Genomic DNA, 15,000 nt, shown 5'->3' with positions numbered 1-15,000 from the left:
CTTTTTGAAATTCAGTTTGACTGTAGCATCCCCCAAGGTGTTTGCTAGCAATAACCTACTGAGCTCCACAGTCCATGGAGAAACAGGTGTTGTTGTACTCCTGCTCTTTCGTTTGCTAACATACTGAAGGCAACTTTGATTTACTGCTTTCTTACTTGAGTAAGATCATAAAATACAGTCCAACCAAAAGTGTGTGGATCGCCTTTATATGTAACAAATACACATCCAAAACCCCCACAAAAGACAGAAATTCCTATGCTGAGAATTAGCAGAAAGTTCCACCTGATTTGAAAATGAGATGTCTAAAATGGAGTAACCCCTCTTTTGGCATTCAGTGTTACCCCAGAGTCTCTTGGCATACATATTGCACATTTTTATGGCAGTTACACAGGCGTAACTTAATAGTCAACATGCTTTTTTTAAAATTCATCTTTTCCCCCATGTAAATATAAGTTGAGATTTGGATTTTCCCTCTTGACTAACAGCTTAAGTAAAACTAATGTGATAGGGAAAAAATAGATTCGTTTGAATCAGGAAACAAGATACTTGGCAAACCCATATTTTGAAGAAAAGCTTTCCAGAAATTTAAACATAAAATCTTTCATGTCTGCTAGAGTGCTTGACCTTTCCTTCTCTCCACCTCCTGTGGATAAGTGCTTCCTCCCATGCATTGTAACATGGTAGCTTTAGCTCTGTGGCCTTTATGGCTCCAGAGACTAATTTCAGTGCTTGCACCTACTTCTACTGGAATTGCTTCATTTATTTTATAGGGTTTTGCCTAGAATTTTCCACTAGTAAAACTGTAGCCTCTCACAGATCCTGCAGTTGCATAGTTTATTTTCAGAAAGAGAAAGTAGGCTGGAGGTTTACTTTGGGAGCTGAGTTCAAGCCCCTTAGCCACACTCCTCTGCTGTCACTCTGGGCTTTACCTACAAAGGCCCTAGCTTCTGGCAGCAGAAGTAGATTTGCTGTGCTGGGTCCAGGGAGACAGGAGCTACAGGGAGTTCACAGTGTGGAGTTTGTGGTTCAGCTTCTTCAGGGAGAAAAAGGAATCGTAGCAGTGTCTTCCCAGTTCTTTATCCACTGAGTTATAAGGACCCTCTTCTGTGAAGCACATGATAATAATCTTGCTCAACATTTGCTTAGTGGACCAGCTGCCTTTGATGTCAGAAGCAAAGGCAATGTTCCTTTAAGGAAGGGTATTTCTGAAAAAAGTCCTGACGTGGACTAGCCTGTAGACCCATATAATCTTCAAGGTCTACCTATACCAGCAGCAGTTCCACCCCTCAGTTTCTTGTGACAGCTCTCCTCTGCACCAAACCCCTCCTGAAAGTTGTCACCTCTCACCAGCCTGCACTGCATGGCATCCTGCTTCTGTGCCAAAACCATCTGGATGAGCTGGGGCATGAAATTTACCTGCCACATTTACCTATCTTCTTGTACCTCTGACAAAAATGGTTCCCATTGGTGAGCAAGGCTAACCTACACAGCTGGTTTTGAGCTAATTCAAGAAATTTTGTCTCAAAATATACTGGAATGAGAGGGTTACCCAAATAGCAGTAATGGCCACAGTCATCTCATTTAAACTGCTGCTCCAGACCTGACAGAGGCTTAGAAAGCTGAGTCACTGAGGCACAGCCAAATTTTGTGGGTTCAATGTAGGCTGAATTACAATTGCAGAACAGCTATAAATTATCATACAAATTTGTTACACGGCAACTAAGGTCATATTATTTATAATTTTCAGCAATCTTGGAACCTGGACCCAGGTTCTGCATACACAGAAGGCCTGGTCCCTTTCCAAAAAAAGAATGGGAAGAAAGTCAGTGTGCAAGAGGATGGCTGAAAGAACTGAGATTTGAACCAAATCCAGCTGCCTCCTAGGAAAACGCAGTTTCTCCTGAGACCTCTCTTGACAGTTTTGACAGGTTTATAGCAGAGCCAATATAATTTCAAATAGCAAAATCATCTGCATAACCTATGCAATGCTTGTGTTACCCTGACAGTCTAGACAGCACAGATGTGCCTGCACTAAGCTGGTGATTCTGCTCTCACCTGCAGCACAGCAGCTGTTTTCTCTATCGATGGCTCTTTTATTTTGTAGGTGACTAATGCATCAAGCTGCTGGAAAATGAGTTAATCTTCCCCAGCCAGTCAGCATTCAAATATGCAGCTCACATCTCTATCTGATTTTTTTAATTTTTGAGCACAGATGCAGCATTTTTGGGGAGAAGAGTCAGACAGAGACCATACTCCTATCCATCACTTGACATGAAGTTTTAAAGTTCTCAGAGTAAGAGCCAAGTTGCCTTGTGAAGTAGTGCCAGCACCAAGAATATAATTTCTTTATTTGCCATGTCTGCCTTTCAGCATGATCCTGTGTGTTTTTTTCCATTGACAGAGTTCACATTTTGTTCAGGAAAAGGCTATATCCACCCTCCATCTGTAAGCACGTGTTTCTTTCTCATAAGTTCTCTTTGTAAGCTAGTGGGTGTAATAGTTGCCTTAGTGAGATCACACTGAGGCTCAGGCTTTCCAGGCAGCCACAGGCAGGCTTGTGAAGACTATATGGTTGCAGCTGCTTTGGATGGGAGCACTGATATGCATGTTTAACCCCCTGGCTCACTCCTTCCCCTTTCCTCACCCACTGGTTAGCTGACCTAAAGATTTCCCTGGAAATCCATTTGTCAGGCTGTAAAGTCTTGGCTCTGTTTTTGAGAACGAGAAATAAATTTTAGCTCTAGTAGGGATGTCTTGGTCAACAGCATCAAGGACCATGCGATCAATAGCATTTCTGACATAAAACAGGCTTGAGCTGAAGGTCTGATTAAGATCCAGACCATGCTGTTATACACTGAAAGAAAGTAAAGCCAGGGTCTTGAAATATTTGCAAAAATAAACACCATCAGCCAAGCCCACCCTGCAACAAGTCATAGGCAGCCTCATAAAGGCCCTTTACAGTCCCTGACAGACATGATGTAAGTGCTGAGTGGCCCAAGCAGCACCTCCTCAGTCCCTGCCTGCCTGCTCTGGAAGCTCCACATGTACCCAGGCAGTCACACCCCCTCCTGAGGGTCTGCCACTGCAGGGGAAAGCACAGTGCTGCTTTTTGAACTCTGGCATTGAGACTTGCCCTGGGTGCTTTGAAAGCCACCTGGACTGCACTGCTACAGTTGTGTGCCACAGGAACATCACAGTCACAAGAGAAGCAACACATGAAATACAGCAGGGAGGGAGTGATACGACTTTCTGGGGAGAAGCTTTCAGGGCATTACTAATTTCATTAAGGTTATATTCATGACTCTCTAAACTAGGGTCAGAATGTCATTTATTATAGGACCTAACTGCCCTTGCATATTGTCTAGGAACAAGTAGTAGCTAACTTAAACTCCTAAGAAGCAATCTAGAATCATCAGGGGAGAGAAGTGGGTAGAGCTAACATAACAAAGCATCTTAGGAAAGCTAAAGAAACTAAGCACATATTTATAGGCAGAAGTCTGGTTTTGGGTTTTTTCTATTCTTCTCTCTCTTATGGATTGATTCAAAACTATGAAAAAAAGGGCTATTTTAAGATTCAGGAGATTTGTCTCAAAATATTTCTGAAACAGTGGTTCTTGAGGGAAGTACATATTCCATTACAAGTTTTGTATATAGGCACTGTAACATACAAAATAGCATTTCTTAATCACCCACAGGGATCCCTTGGAGGCTTTCCATAGGAACTCTTCCACTCTCCCCCTTTCCACTTCATAGTGCATGCATTAAAAAACTGGCTTTCAAAAATAAAAGTTTCTGTCTTGCTTAGGTCTTTTTGTTTTTTCCCTGTAATTTCTCTGCAGGCTTTCTTGAAAGGAGAATATGGCAGGGTAATTTGATGCTGAAGGTTCTATTCTGTCGTATTATCTCATTTTACTTTAATCTACAGTATCTTACCTAAACAAAGCAACTTATTTACAGCAGAGGATACCATCTGTCACTTAGTGTGTGTAAAATATTAAAACATTTTTATCCTGAAAGTACCACCATCTGGAAATAGTTAGCATGGGAAAACAATAAAAAGCCCATCTAAGTTCAAAAGTGTTATTGCCTTGAACAAGAAGATTAGTGTTGCCATTCATTTACTTATTCTACCAAAACATAACATTAAGTAATTTTTAAATCCAAACAGTTTGGAAATCTCCTGATGTTGCTTATGTATGCTAAAGCCCAGGCTGAGGTTATTAGGCTTGCCTTGCAGCACCAAATGTCAATTTGCACTCCATAAAACATTGTGCACAGGTTGTAGCTGTGATTGTAGATGGCTGTAGGACATACTTCTCCCAAGAACCACTCTTTCATACCCCTCTAATATTCCATATCCTTCACTTTGATTTAGTTTATATTTAAAGCCAGAGCATTGAGCATCTTCTGTGATTGAGCTGGTAGTCTATGGAAGAAACAGGATTATCCTCAGAATGTTTTCTGTTCTCTGGTGGATATCTTTGATATTAATGAGCACAAGTTTATATCATGAAGACAAAACTTTAAAAAACAAATAGCATCTCTGCTATCTATTTTTACATTAGTGGTAGATTGGAAAGAAGTATAAAATCTGCTTAAGGCAGCATTGTGTCCTTCATTGAAGAAAAAAATATACCTGTTTCTAATCAGTATTTGCTTTAGCAAATATTAGCTCTTCAAACAGCAGCTACATTGGAAGTAGCTGCAGTTATCTCAGTTGCATATGTCAGAGCAAAGTTTTCTGTTTGCTTCTTTTCTAATCCTTGTTCTTTGCACTTCAAGAGTGAATAGGCTAAATTCAAACCTTCTAATCGTATCAAGGCAATTCCACAAGCAGGACAACAGAATTATTTGGGCATGTAAATCCTAGTTTATTATTTTAAGACTTGTGAAAACTGTCTTAGATAGTTAATATCCTATTTTGTTCAACATCTGATAGAAAGGCAAGTCTATTACTATTGCCCAATGATGCTTTCCCAGTTCATTGGACTTCTTTCTAGGTTCATCAGGCCAGTTTAAACAAGTTTATAATGATGCTCTTTACCTGCAACTGACCTTCTCCTTGTGCAACTTTTTTGGCTGGATGTGTTACTCAGCCTGTAGACACCATAGCATAATATTAAAAAATGCTGGAGGGATCAACACTTACACTTCAGGCGCTACATTACAAGCCAAAGTAAGTTGGCTGTCAGCCAAGAAACTGTAGTGCTTCTCTCTTCATGTACCAAGTATCACACAAGGCACGAAGACAGAGGAACCATTGAAGCAAAATATTAGCCTAATGCTAGACTGTCAAGAGAGCTTGAACACAGAAAGTCTCTCCTTGCTCCTCTCACCCCAAGGTTCCTACAGCTGTTCAGCATTTCTGTGTGGTGCTCCTGCCAAGCAGGTGTCTCTGCTTCACTGAAGGGCTGGTGACAAATGACTATTCGAGTTCAATTTGTGCAATGGAAACTGTTTCTATTACAAGCGTAAGTGAAATATATCCAAGCAACTGATTCTGGGATCCCAAAGCCCACATGTTTTTATAACCTAAACCAACATGGCCTTATCCCTTCCATAGGTCAGTTCAATGACTTCTTTGTTCCTCAGCTCATGAAACACAAGTTGGCAAACCAACTCACCTCCACTATAGCAGGTACTCCTCTAAATCCCCTGGCTTAGAGGCTCAAACACAGGTCTGCTCAAAACTTCATGTTCGAGAGATTATTAATGCAAAAGACCCACTGCAAAAAGCTTACACACACATTCCTTCCTTATGCATAACTTATATACTGTCAACACTTTTTTGCAGTCTAGTAATTCCTACATTACTCATTCTGCAGTTTAGTACTGAACAGAAGAATTGCATCATATTGTAACAATTTGACCAATCCTAAACTGAGGCTGCCAGAGGTTGATTAATAAACTGCAAAGTGTGACAGGTTTTTAAATTACCTGGTATTTTCAGATGATCATGCATGATCAGAGCATTTCCAGCTTTCCAATACATTCCTTACATACAGGAAGACAGCTTGAGCTCTACTTCAGCCTAAGGCTCATGTCAAGTGATCCTTTAATACATGTTTATAGGAACCAAGCGTGTATATTAAGATGAATCAACATTTTACTACATGGTATTTTTGGTATTTTCAACATTTTCCAGAAACACTGGAGTATCTCTTAATCACAATTGTACATGACTTGGCTCTGTCACTGAAACAAGACTCACTGAAGTCTGTCAGGGTACCTGACAAGCAGGTGCCTGTGGGGGATGGATAGGACAGTATCTAGAGAAATCACACTAGCAAAATTCAGCAGCAAGAAAATAACTCTTGAAACCTGATATACTCTTCAAGTCCTGCTATCTGCATTTCAGTTATGCTGACTAGCAATCAGTTTGCTTACTTTAAACAAATAGCTATCTATAACACAGTGTTTTCTGTAACAGCTGACAGTTTATTCAGGTGTTAAACTTAACACTGCTCTGGCACTACTGCTTAATTTCACAGCCCAGATACCTACCTTAATGAACCTTTCTTAATTATGGTTTTGCTCGTGAGTGACACAACCCAAACTTTGATATTCCATTGAAAATTTCAGAGTAGCTGTGCAAGCAGTGTTTAATTTAAAAGGCATTGAGCTCAAATTCCCAGAACTATCACAGGATCCTCTCCTAGAGAAATTTTTTAGTCTTTCCCCAGATTAAAAATAACATTCAACTCAATACTTAAAAGGTTCTTTATTTTCTTCTTAGACTTAGGCTTTCAGAAAACCTTAAAAATCAGTTACACAGCAAAGACTGATATTGCAAAACAGTGGAGGTGCAGTTCAAAAGAAAAAACCCTAACCCATAGTGTCTTTAAATATAAAAATATATATCCAAATTATTACCTAGGCAAAGTGTACCACCATTTCTGTCTTAAGCTGGTCCTGCCAGCTTGTGGGTCATAACTCCCACTACAGAGCTCAAGAGCTCACACTGGAAGGAGCATCTCTGAGGTTCACGTCACAGGCATGAGTCAGAGCAGACTGCTTTGCTGCAGCATAGGAACCCAATCTTAAGTTTTCTGAAAGCATTCCATAGTTTTCCCTTGAGCAGTGGGTAATAAGCATCCAAACATCTCCTGAGAAGCATAGGTCATATACACAAAGCCATCTTCATCTTTGTAGTCCCTGTACACTTCTGCCATTGTCAAGGACATACTGGCTAGGCTTTTGTTGTTCACCAGCAGGTAGAAAGCTTGTGTAGCTGTTAGAGCCATCCTGCTTCTAATTGAAAAAGAGAGGAGGAAAAGAGGATCAAGCATTAGCAAGTTGAATATGGTTTTCACTTCAGAGTATGACATACATTAAGCAGAGCAGTTGCATGAAGTAGGCACAAGAAATGCTGTGTAAAGTTAGTGTGTGGTACAATGTCTACATCAGCGGGAATTTAACTGGAAGCTCAAAGGCCTGTGCTCTGGGGAAAGGCTTCCATGGCTTCACCAAAGGTGCTACTGAGCACGGGCTTGGAGTTCCCAGTTACCAGGGAAAAGTGTGAATAGAAACCAAAAGCTTCTGTAGAGCAGATTTTGTAAAGGATTCCAGCTCCAGTCTGTTACACTTACTATAAAGCCTACCCTCAAAATACAAGTCCTTTTCAGAGACATTACATACAAGAATTATGATCCAAGTTGTTCAAGAGCCAAAACCATCTTTTACAGAAGTTATAATCTAGAAAGATCATTTTCTATACTTAATTAGGTGTGCTGAAAAACATAGCTTTCATATTTTGTCAGAAAATACCACTAAATATTTTGGGAGACTTCTTTGCTGTAATGTCTCATAAAGAACAATTTAGCAGCACATTTCCTTTCACTCACATTCAAGAGCTGCTTTGAACTTGAGCAAATTCAGCTAGGGGCACTAAGAGAACAAGCAGTGACAGTCATAAGCAGAACAAGATCACAGAGCCCCAGCACCCAGTCTATGAGGCAGGAAGAGAGTAGAACATGAGTCTGATATAGTCTTTTTTCACTACAGTTAGGGAAAAAAGAGAGGACTATGAAGCCAAAAAAGACCACATTTTTCCCCCAAGTGCACTTGTGAAAACATCTTTTGATTGTCTTCAAACACTTGCAAGAGAGGGAAGCCATTACATAACTAACACCTTTATCCTCCTACCACCAAAGGAAGCGAGATGACCCCAGCAGCCCACTAGGAAATACCTTCTTGGGGAACAGCAGCCAAGCCCAGGTGCAGCTCCAACCCACCAGTATCCATTACCCACCTGATGATGGTTATGAACTGTGCCATGGTCAGCTCCTCGGGAACCAGAAACTTGGTTTTGTCCAAGAGAGGAAGGTATTTCTCTTTATGGTATCTCTCAACAATTACCTGTTTTAATTAAAGTCACAGTTAATAAAACCTAAAATAACCCAGGCCCCTTTCCCTCCCTTCACACGCTTCTCTCTTTAAACAGTAAAACCAGAGTTTTACCGGGATTTTGGTCGGGAACTTGGCTCGGATCCCTGCTACTTCTTCCCGCCGGGTGGCTGCGGGGCAGAGGAGAGGAGAGAAGCGTTACGTGTGCCGGAGCCCCTCCGCCCCCGCAGCCCCTCCGCGCCCCCGGCGCCCCTACCGAGACTCTTCCTGAGCTTGAAGGGCCGGTCAGGCTGCGCCCCGGGCGCCGCCCGCATCCTCCCGCCTCGGGACCGCCGCCGCGGCCGCCGCGCCCGCGCCTCGCACAGCCCGGGGCTGCTCCCGCCCGGCAGCGGCGCCGCAGCCAACGGGGGACGCGCTGCCGCTGAGCCCGCCTCTCCCGCCGTCCCGAGCTCCGCTCGGCGCTCTGCCGGGACGGGGGGTACCCGCTCTGCGAGATGATGTGCCTGCGGAGGTGCTTTGGGAGAGGTCTTTGACTACCCTGCCCCGTGGTTCAGGGGTATACTGGAGGCTGGACTGCCCCCAGCTGTCCTCCCTTTCCACATGGCCCGCCTTCTTCGTACCGACAAACTGCTTTCAGACTATTTCTTTGGTTTTAAAAGAAAACGAGACAACCTACTCCACGTACACAAAAACAAAAACAAAAAAACAAAAACAAAAAACCCACATCAAACCACGTCCCCACGCAAAACCCCAACCACCTGCCCCTGTCATTTTTCACCTCCTCAGGCTACCAGATTGCTTATTTTCTGAGTAACTTGACAGCTGAGTTTTAACTCTGGTTTTGTCTCTGAGGCACAGCTGTGATTTTAAGGGGCTCAAGCAGACTCTAAGTCCAGATATTTGGTAAATATGATCAGACAGGTTCCTTGCCTTTTAGATTGCTGGTTCACCTGCTTTTACTTCAGCTGTCAAGATGACTTTGCAGACAAACACGGCTGAGCAAGCAGTAAAATTGACTTCAGTCTGGTGGTTGTGTTTATAAATCATCTCAGTGGGGGTCTGGAACTGATCCTCATTACTTGTTTGCTTTACTCATCCCTTTAAAATATAGGAATTTTCTTGTTATTTGATCTATCATTCTGGTCATGATCTAGTTGATGTGGCACTTAGGGACATGGCTTAGTGGTGGATTTGACAGTGGTAGTTAATGGGTGGACTCAAGGATCCCACTGGTCTTTTTCCAATTTAAATTTATTATTTTACCAGGCTAAGGGCAACTGAAAGTTGCAGATTTTTATGAGTTATAGTTTATAAGCTATGGATCTGTCTGCTTTGTCAAGGCAAAGTCAATGACTGTCACCCAAGATAATTTTGAAAAGGATCATCTTTAATAAAGAGTGTGTGCACTATCTATGCTTGTGTCAGGTTTTTCAAGCCAGCCTCTCCAGAACAGAGTTTCCAGTGGCTGCAGTCCTTAATGCTGCTGAGGTGTCCTTTTCTCTTGATCTGGAAGCGGTGAGCATTAGCCACAGCACAAGCTCCCCCACGTGGCAGCATAAATTTTATTGTGCAGAGTAGACCCTCGACTTTAAGGGATTCATAAGCAAGAGCTCTGAACTTTAAGCTTTGAGCCTATGCTGGAATGGTTTGGGTACAGCTCACCCCTATGATTTGATCTTTGCATCAGGAGAGGTAAGCCCAAGGCTTGGCTTAAGTAGCTGAGTCTAGCTTAAGGTCTCTTCAGTAGAGGTGAGGTGACAGACTGAGGAAGCCTAAGTGAAGGAGGACTTGTGCCACAGAATTGACATAGTGCCACAAGTCAGTATGGTGAGTTGTATTTAAGATGAAGGAAAAGGATAATTTGAAGGATAAAGAAACAGCATGAACAGCACAGGAAAAACCAAAAAAAACCAAAAAAAAACAAACCAAAAAAAAAAAAAAAAAAAAAAAAAAAAAAACCAAAAAAAACCAAAAAAAAAAAAAAAAAAAAAAAAAAAAAAAAAAAAAAAAAAAAAAACTGTAGAAGACAAGAAGATGTGTGGAGACCACAGAGTGTTTCTTTGGAACTGTGGTCAAGTGTGGGACTTTCCAAAGCTGTTCAGGAAGTGTATCCATTTTTCCACACCCTCCTTCTGGCTTCTGCCCAGTAGATTCAGTAGAAAAGTTTTTGATCCACTTTGTGTAGAGAAGAGGGAACCTGCTACACCAGTGCTCTGCTTCCTATGTCACCTCTCACTGCAGATTAAGTACAAAAGAGTGGCTCCACCCAGGTGTCAGCAGCCCTGCTCACAGGGAGAAGTGGTTTCTTTGCATGTTCATCAGCTCCTATGGCAGTATCTAGAGAGGAAAGTGAATACATGAAAAGAAGGTGAGCCAAAGAAGATGAATTCCCAGCTAGCCTGGTGATCAATTATGGCTCTAATGTCTGTGAGAACTAAGAGTGAGCAAAAACCCAGACTTTAGTTAACATGTGCTAACTAATAATGCAAATGTGTCACATTTTCTGGGGGTAGAGAGAATGGGATGTCTAATGTGTCTGTATAGCACCTACACTTGCTTCTGCAGCAAAATACCCAGTTTCAGACCTAAATGTGGAATTTATCCCTTCTTACTTCTTTTCCCTTGGAACTTTTTCTTACTTGCACGTAATGAACTCATAAAGCAATTTTGTGTAGAGAATGGAGTACTCAGAGGATCCTGTTGATACAGAAATGTAAGGACCAAAAGGAATTATTATTCTATTTCTACCTGCTTGAATATCCAAAGCCAACACTTTTAGGCATGCTGTAAGTCCCCGAACATTAAAGCACAAACTCACAGTTCCATATCTTATCTAGTCCAGTTTCATGGCCACATTCACACCCTCTTCCAAAACCCAAGGTCTGCAGCTGTGTAGCTGAATTCTCAAGTATCCTTTGTTCCTGTATTGAAATTATCTGCTCTGCATGTGCTCTCAAACACTCCCAGGGACTCAACAACATAGCCAAAAGCAGGCATCTACTTTTTGCAAGTGCTGTGAGACTTGCACTGCTTTCAGCTGGATCTGTTAGCTATTGTGGAGGTGAGGGTCAAGTTATCTGTAGGCTAACAGTTTAAATATGAATGATACAGTGGTAGAGAGACTGAGATTTGTTTATTTAAGCAACCTAACTGAATAGGAAGAGAAACTGCAGCATGATGTTCTAGGGAAAAAATGTGACTTAAGGGCTTATAAGCAAAATGAGGGCTTATTTGTCACACTATGAAAGCCTGTGACGTTCTACAATATTATGCCTAGTTATCTTAAATACATGTTTTCATGAGGGCTGTCTGTAAGTGAAAATAGTCAGGAGGTTTTGAAGAGCCCTCAAGCAGTCAGACTCAGCCAGATAATTTAATGTGTTTTAAAAGAGCCATCCTAAATATTTTCATGCTTCCTGAACATGCGTAGTTACAGATAGGGAATCCTTTGCTTCCTTCTTCCCTTCTGCAACTATGAATCTGCCTATATCTCCTCCTTACACAGAAGCAAGCTCACTCTTGTGGATAAGCCTGAAGTAATTGTGTGCCAGTAACTAAATTTCTGAATTCATAAGCCTTTGTACAAAAAAGCTAGCTGAAGTATTATTATGTTTAAGGGAATGTTTAGTACTGTATCTCTGATTCTGGTCCAAACTCACTCACTAATAAGATCCAGATTATAAACTTACCTCAAAATGCTGAGATAAGTCCAAAGGTCAACAGTGGTATTTCTCAGTTGATTGGCTAGGGTTTATATGTACTTTTTGGCTCTTTTTCTTTGTCTCTTGATTTTTTAACTCTTATGTTGAACGTAGATCATAACTCTGATGATTTTTGGTGTAGCCACAAGGATTAGAAATTAGTTATGTTACTTTTAAACCAGAGATTACATGGCTGTTTGGTACCAGAGGTTGAGATTTTGATCTTAAAATGTCTCTTCTGAAAAAGGAACTTCAGTTAGACTCAATAGATCTCTTTCTTACGTTTACCTGTATGCCTGGTGTCCAGCTCAGTTTGGAATAGTTTCTTTATGCTAGTATTTGGATTCAAGTGCACCAGTTGTACCTTTCTCAAGTGCTCTATCTTTCCTTTCAGGATTATAAAAATTGCTGTCAATATTAAATAGGTAAATTTTCAATTATATTGAAAGAGCTGAGCTATAGTGGGGTATCCTCAATGGTATTTAAGTTCTTTCACATGGTAAGTGCTCCTGGTTTAGCATTTTAAATTTTACAAGAATTTGAGGCCTGAATTCTCAGTATTTTTCAGCAAGGGTTGCTCAAATTAGTGATTCTGACTAGATGTAAAGCCAAAAATAAACTAGTGACCCTTTTTGAGAAAAACTAGTATGAGCTGGCAAACTGTTCATCAAGGTCACTGCAAGCACATCTCTGACTTAGTTTCCTGCTGTACCAGTGGTTCACTGGCGTTTTGTTCTACAGGTTCTGAACTCAAGGTCTAGGCAAATGCTAAGAAGGGAAAAACATTGGATCTTCCTTTCCTATCATCTGCTTGATACAATGTATTTTGTTTTCTTTCTACATGTTTTACTAGGCAATTTTCATGATCATCTCTTTCAGACACTAAAGTAATATTCTTCTCATGGACTGGAATCATGGGACACAATTTCTTTCTTATCTTATTGTGTCTGCTGTTTGACTTGGTAGAACATTTGCACTCTGGTTTGCTGGTTTTAGTAATGCTCCTACTATGAGTGCAGGTCTTGGTGCTGGTGCCTTGGTGAGGCATAATAGCATCACTTGCTCTGCAAATATGTATATAAAAGTTACTCTTTGTCCAAATATGATCATGATTTTAAGTTTTAAGTGATTTTCCTTCCACATAGGGCTTTAAAGTATTTTGTCCAGTGTAGTTCAGTTCTTTGCAGATAGGATGGTTTTGGCTTTATGTCCAGACTTTCCCTGGCCTCCCTGTAGAGGCTCCCAAGAATGTGTCAGACAATGCCAAAAGTATCCGTTGGGTTTTGGGCTTGTAGATACTGGAAACTGGTTTCTATTTTAACCTTCAAAAAGGGTGTTATAACTGACAGACAGTAGAGGATTTTAAAAATAGCTTCAACATGTCCCTGTGAAGCTGGCAGCTTTGTTGTTTGACCCTTCTGACAGAAGAGTCAAGAGAGTCAAGCTCTCTTTCAGGGTTGAAAGCCTCATCAGGAGAGCAGTGCCAGAGTTTCCAAGAGTGACTGGAACTCCTTGGATACCTCTTTTCTCAGGTGGATGTTTAAGATGCCTGATCCCTACTGGGAAATTGTTCTGTCCTTAATGAGAATCTGGACTCTTAAAGTACCCCCATTTAGGTACTCTGAAACGGTGGCTCTCAGGATTTGAAGTCCCTTTTAAATTATTTCAGCAGAAATGTCTAAGGCTTAGACAGATCCAAATCAAAACACTATAGAAAAAAAGGTCTAAGTATATTAGATTCCTTCTTTACAGCGTCAAGACTGTTCATTTGATTCAGAAATCTTTCTTATGGAATTTTCTAAGATGTTAGGAAAAATGCCAAAATAGATGTATGTAAAAGAGAGGGATGCTGCTCAGCTATTTTTGAAGAGGGACCCCCAGATAACTATTTTTGGTGGCTCTACTGAGATCTGTGATCTTAAACAAGTCCTGGGAGGCTGGCCAAGCCCCTGAGCCTTATCACATACTTGGCTGCTTAACAAATGCATTGCAGAGCTCAGCTCACATTCATGCTATCAATGAGGCTCTGGAGAAATGCAAACAATTTATTGGATATAAAAATGCTGACAAGTGCTATGGACTGATATGGGATTGCGGCAAATCGTAGCCCAAATGTGTGCATTAGCAGATACTCAAAATCATCTAGTTCAGGAATTTAACTAGGGATGATGAGGTCCAGAGCCCTGTTTTCTTAGGTTCAGTGTATGGCCAGTGGAGAGAGGGAGAAAAAAACTCTTGTGTTTGGAAAGCAGGTGACTTTCATTCCCTGTATGCTTTCAGGTTCCCTATTCTCTTTCGGACAGTATCTTGAGGAGCAATGCAATGCCAGTTTCATAGTGCAGCTGACAAGAGCCAAGGCCAGGAACTAATCTGCAATTGTTACTCTTGGTGACGCTGGCCATACAGCAGCTGCCAGCACAAGAGAATGGCCTTTGCCCTAATACCTCACTATTTGTAAGGGACACTCTTAGAACAGTAAGAATCCTGCATGGGAAATACTGCTGAAGAGGATTTTTCCATGTTTTAAATTAAAGATTAGGTAAAGCAAATCTGAGATGTGATGAAAGTCTCATCCTATCAAAAGACACAGATAAACAGGGTAGATGTGGTATCTGGCAATTGTGGAACATTGAATGGCTCCTGTTGGTAACCTCAGGGAGCCCATATGTAAGGATCAAATCACTCAGAGTATTGTTATGTGGGTTGTTCACTGCTAGGTTTCTGATATGGATCCTTCATATTGTCAATATCTCATATTAATTTGTCTGTGATGAAAACCTTTGGAGCAAATGCATATGATAGTGTCACTTTAGTTTCTACTGTGCCGAAGTAGCATCATTTTTAATAGAGGACAAGTGTACCTCTTGGTATCTACCAAGAGTAAATTTTCCTCTAGTTTTAAAGAGGATCTCTCAGACACAAGGTTGAACCACACTTAGAAAATAATGGTCCA

The 15,000-nt window shown here is 41.1% G+C and overlaps 1 protein-coding gene across 1 annotated transcript; it reads right to left on the bottom strand.

The window, feature by feature from the left end:
• Positions 1 to 6,702: 6,702 nt before the first annotated feature.
• MAP1LC3C (microtubule associated protein 1 light chain 3 gamma) lies at positions 6,703 to 8,727 on the bottom strand. The gene is made up of 4 exons (XM_066314355.1): positions 8,603 to 8,727; positions 8,461 to 8,516; positions 8,252 to 8,358; positions 6,703 to 7,251 (listed from the first exon to the last, which is right to left on the bottom strand). The coding sequence occupies exons 1-4, from the start codon at positions 8,658 to 8,660 to the stop codon at positions 7,041 to 7,043; spliced, it is 432 nt and encodes a 143-aa protein (XP_066170452.1). The 5' UTR covers positions 8,661 to 8,727; the 3' UTR covers positions 6,703 to 7,040.
• Positions 8,728 to 15,000: the final 6,273 nt, after the last annotated feature.

The sequence above is a fragment of the Sylvia atricapilla genome, chromosome 3 (genome assembly GCF_009819655.1).
Source record: "Sylvia atricapilla isolate bSylAtr1 chromosome 3, bSylAtr1.pri, whole genome shotgun sequence".
In the NCBI taxonomy this organism is placed as follows: Eukaryota; Metazoa; Chordata; class Aves; order Passeriformes; family Sylviidae; genus Sylvia; species Sylvia atricapilla.
Note: the sequence above shows the minus strand (reverse complement) of the source record. Positions and strands in the feature narration are given on the sequence as shown.

Excerpts from the sequence above, each read along its gene's own strand:
- MAP1LC3C (XM_066314355.1), bottom strand. The coding sequence starts at position 8,660 with ATGCGGGCGGCGCCCGGGGCGCAGCCTGACCGGCCCTTCAAGCTCAGG. Across the intron at positions 8,359-8,460 it reads AGTTCCCGACCAAAATCCCG|GTAATTGTTGAGAGATACCA; the intron begins GTAAAACTCTGG and ends TAATTAAAACAG. Across the intron at positions 7,252-8,251 it reads CAGTTCATAACCATCATCAG|AAGCAGGATGGCTCTAACAG; the intron begins GTGGGTAATGGA and ends TTTTTCAATTAG.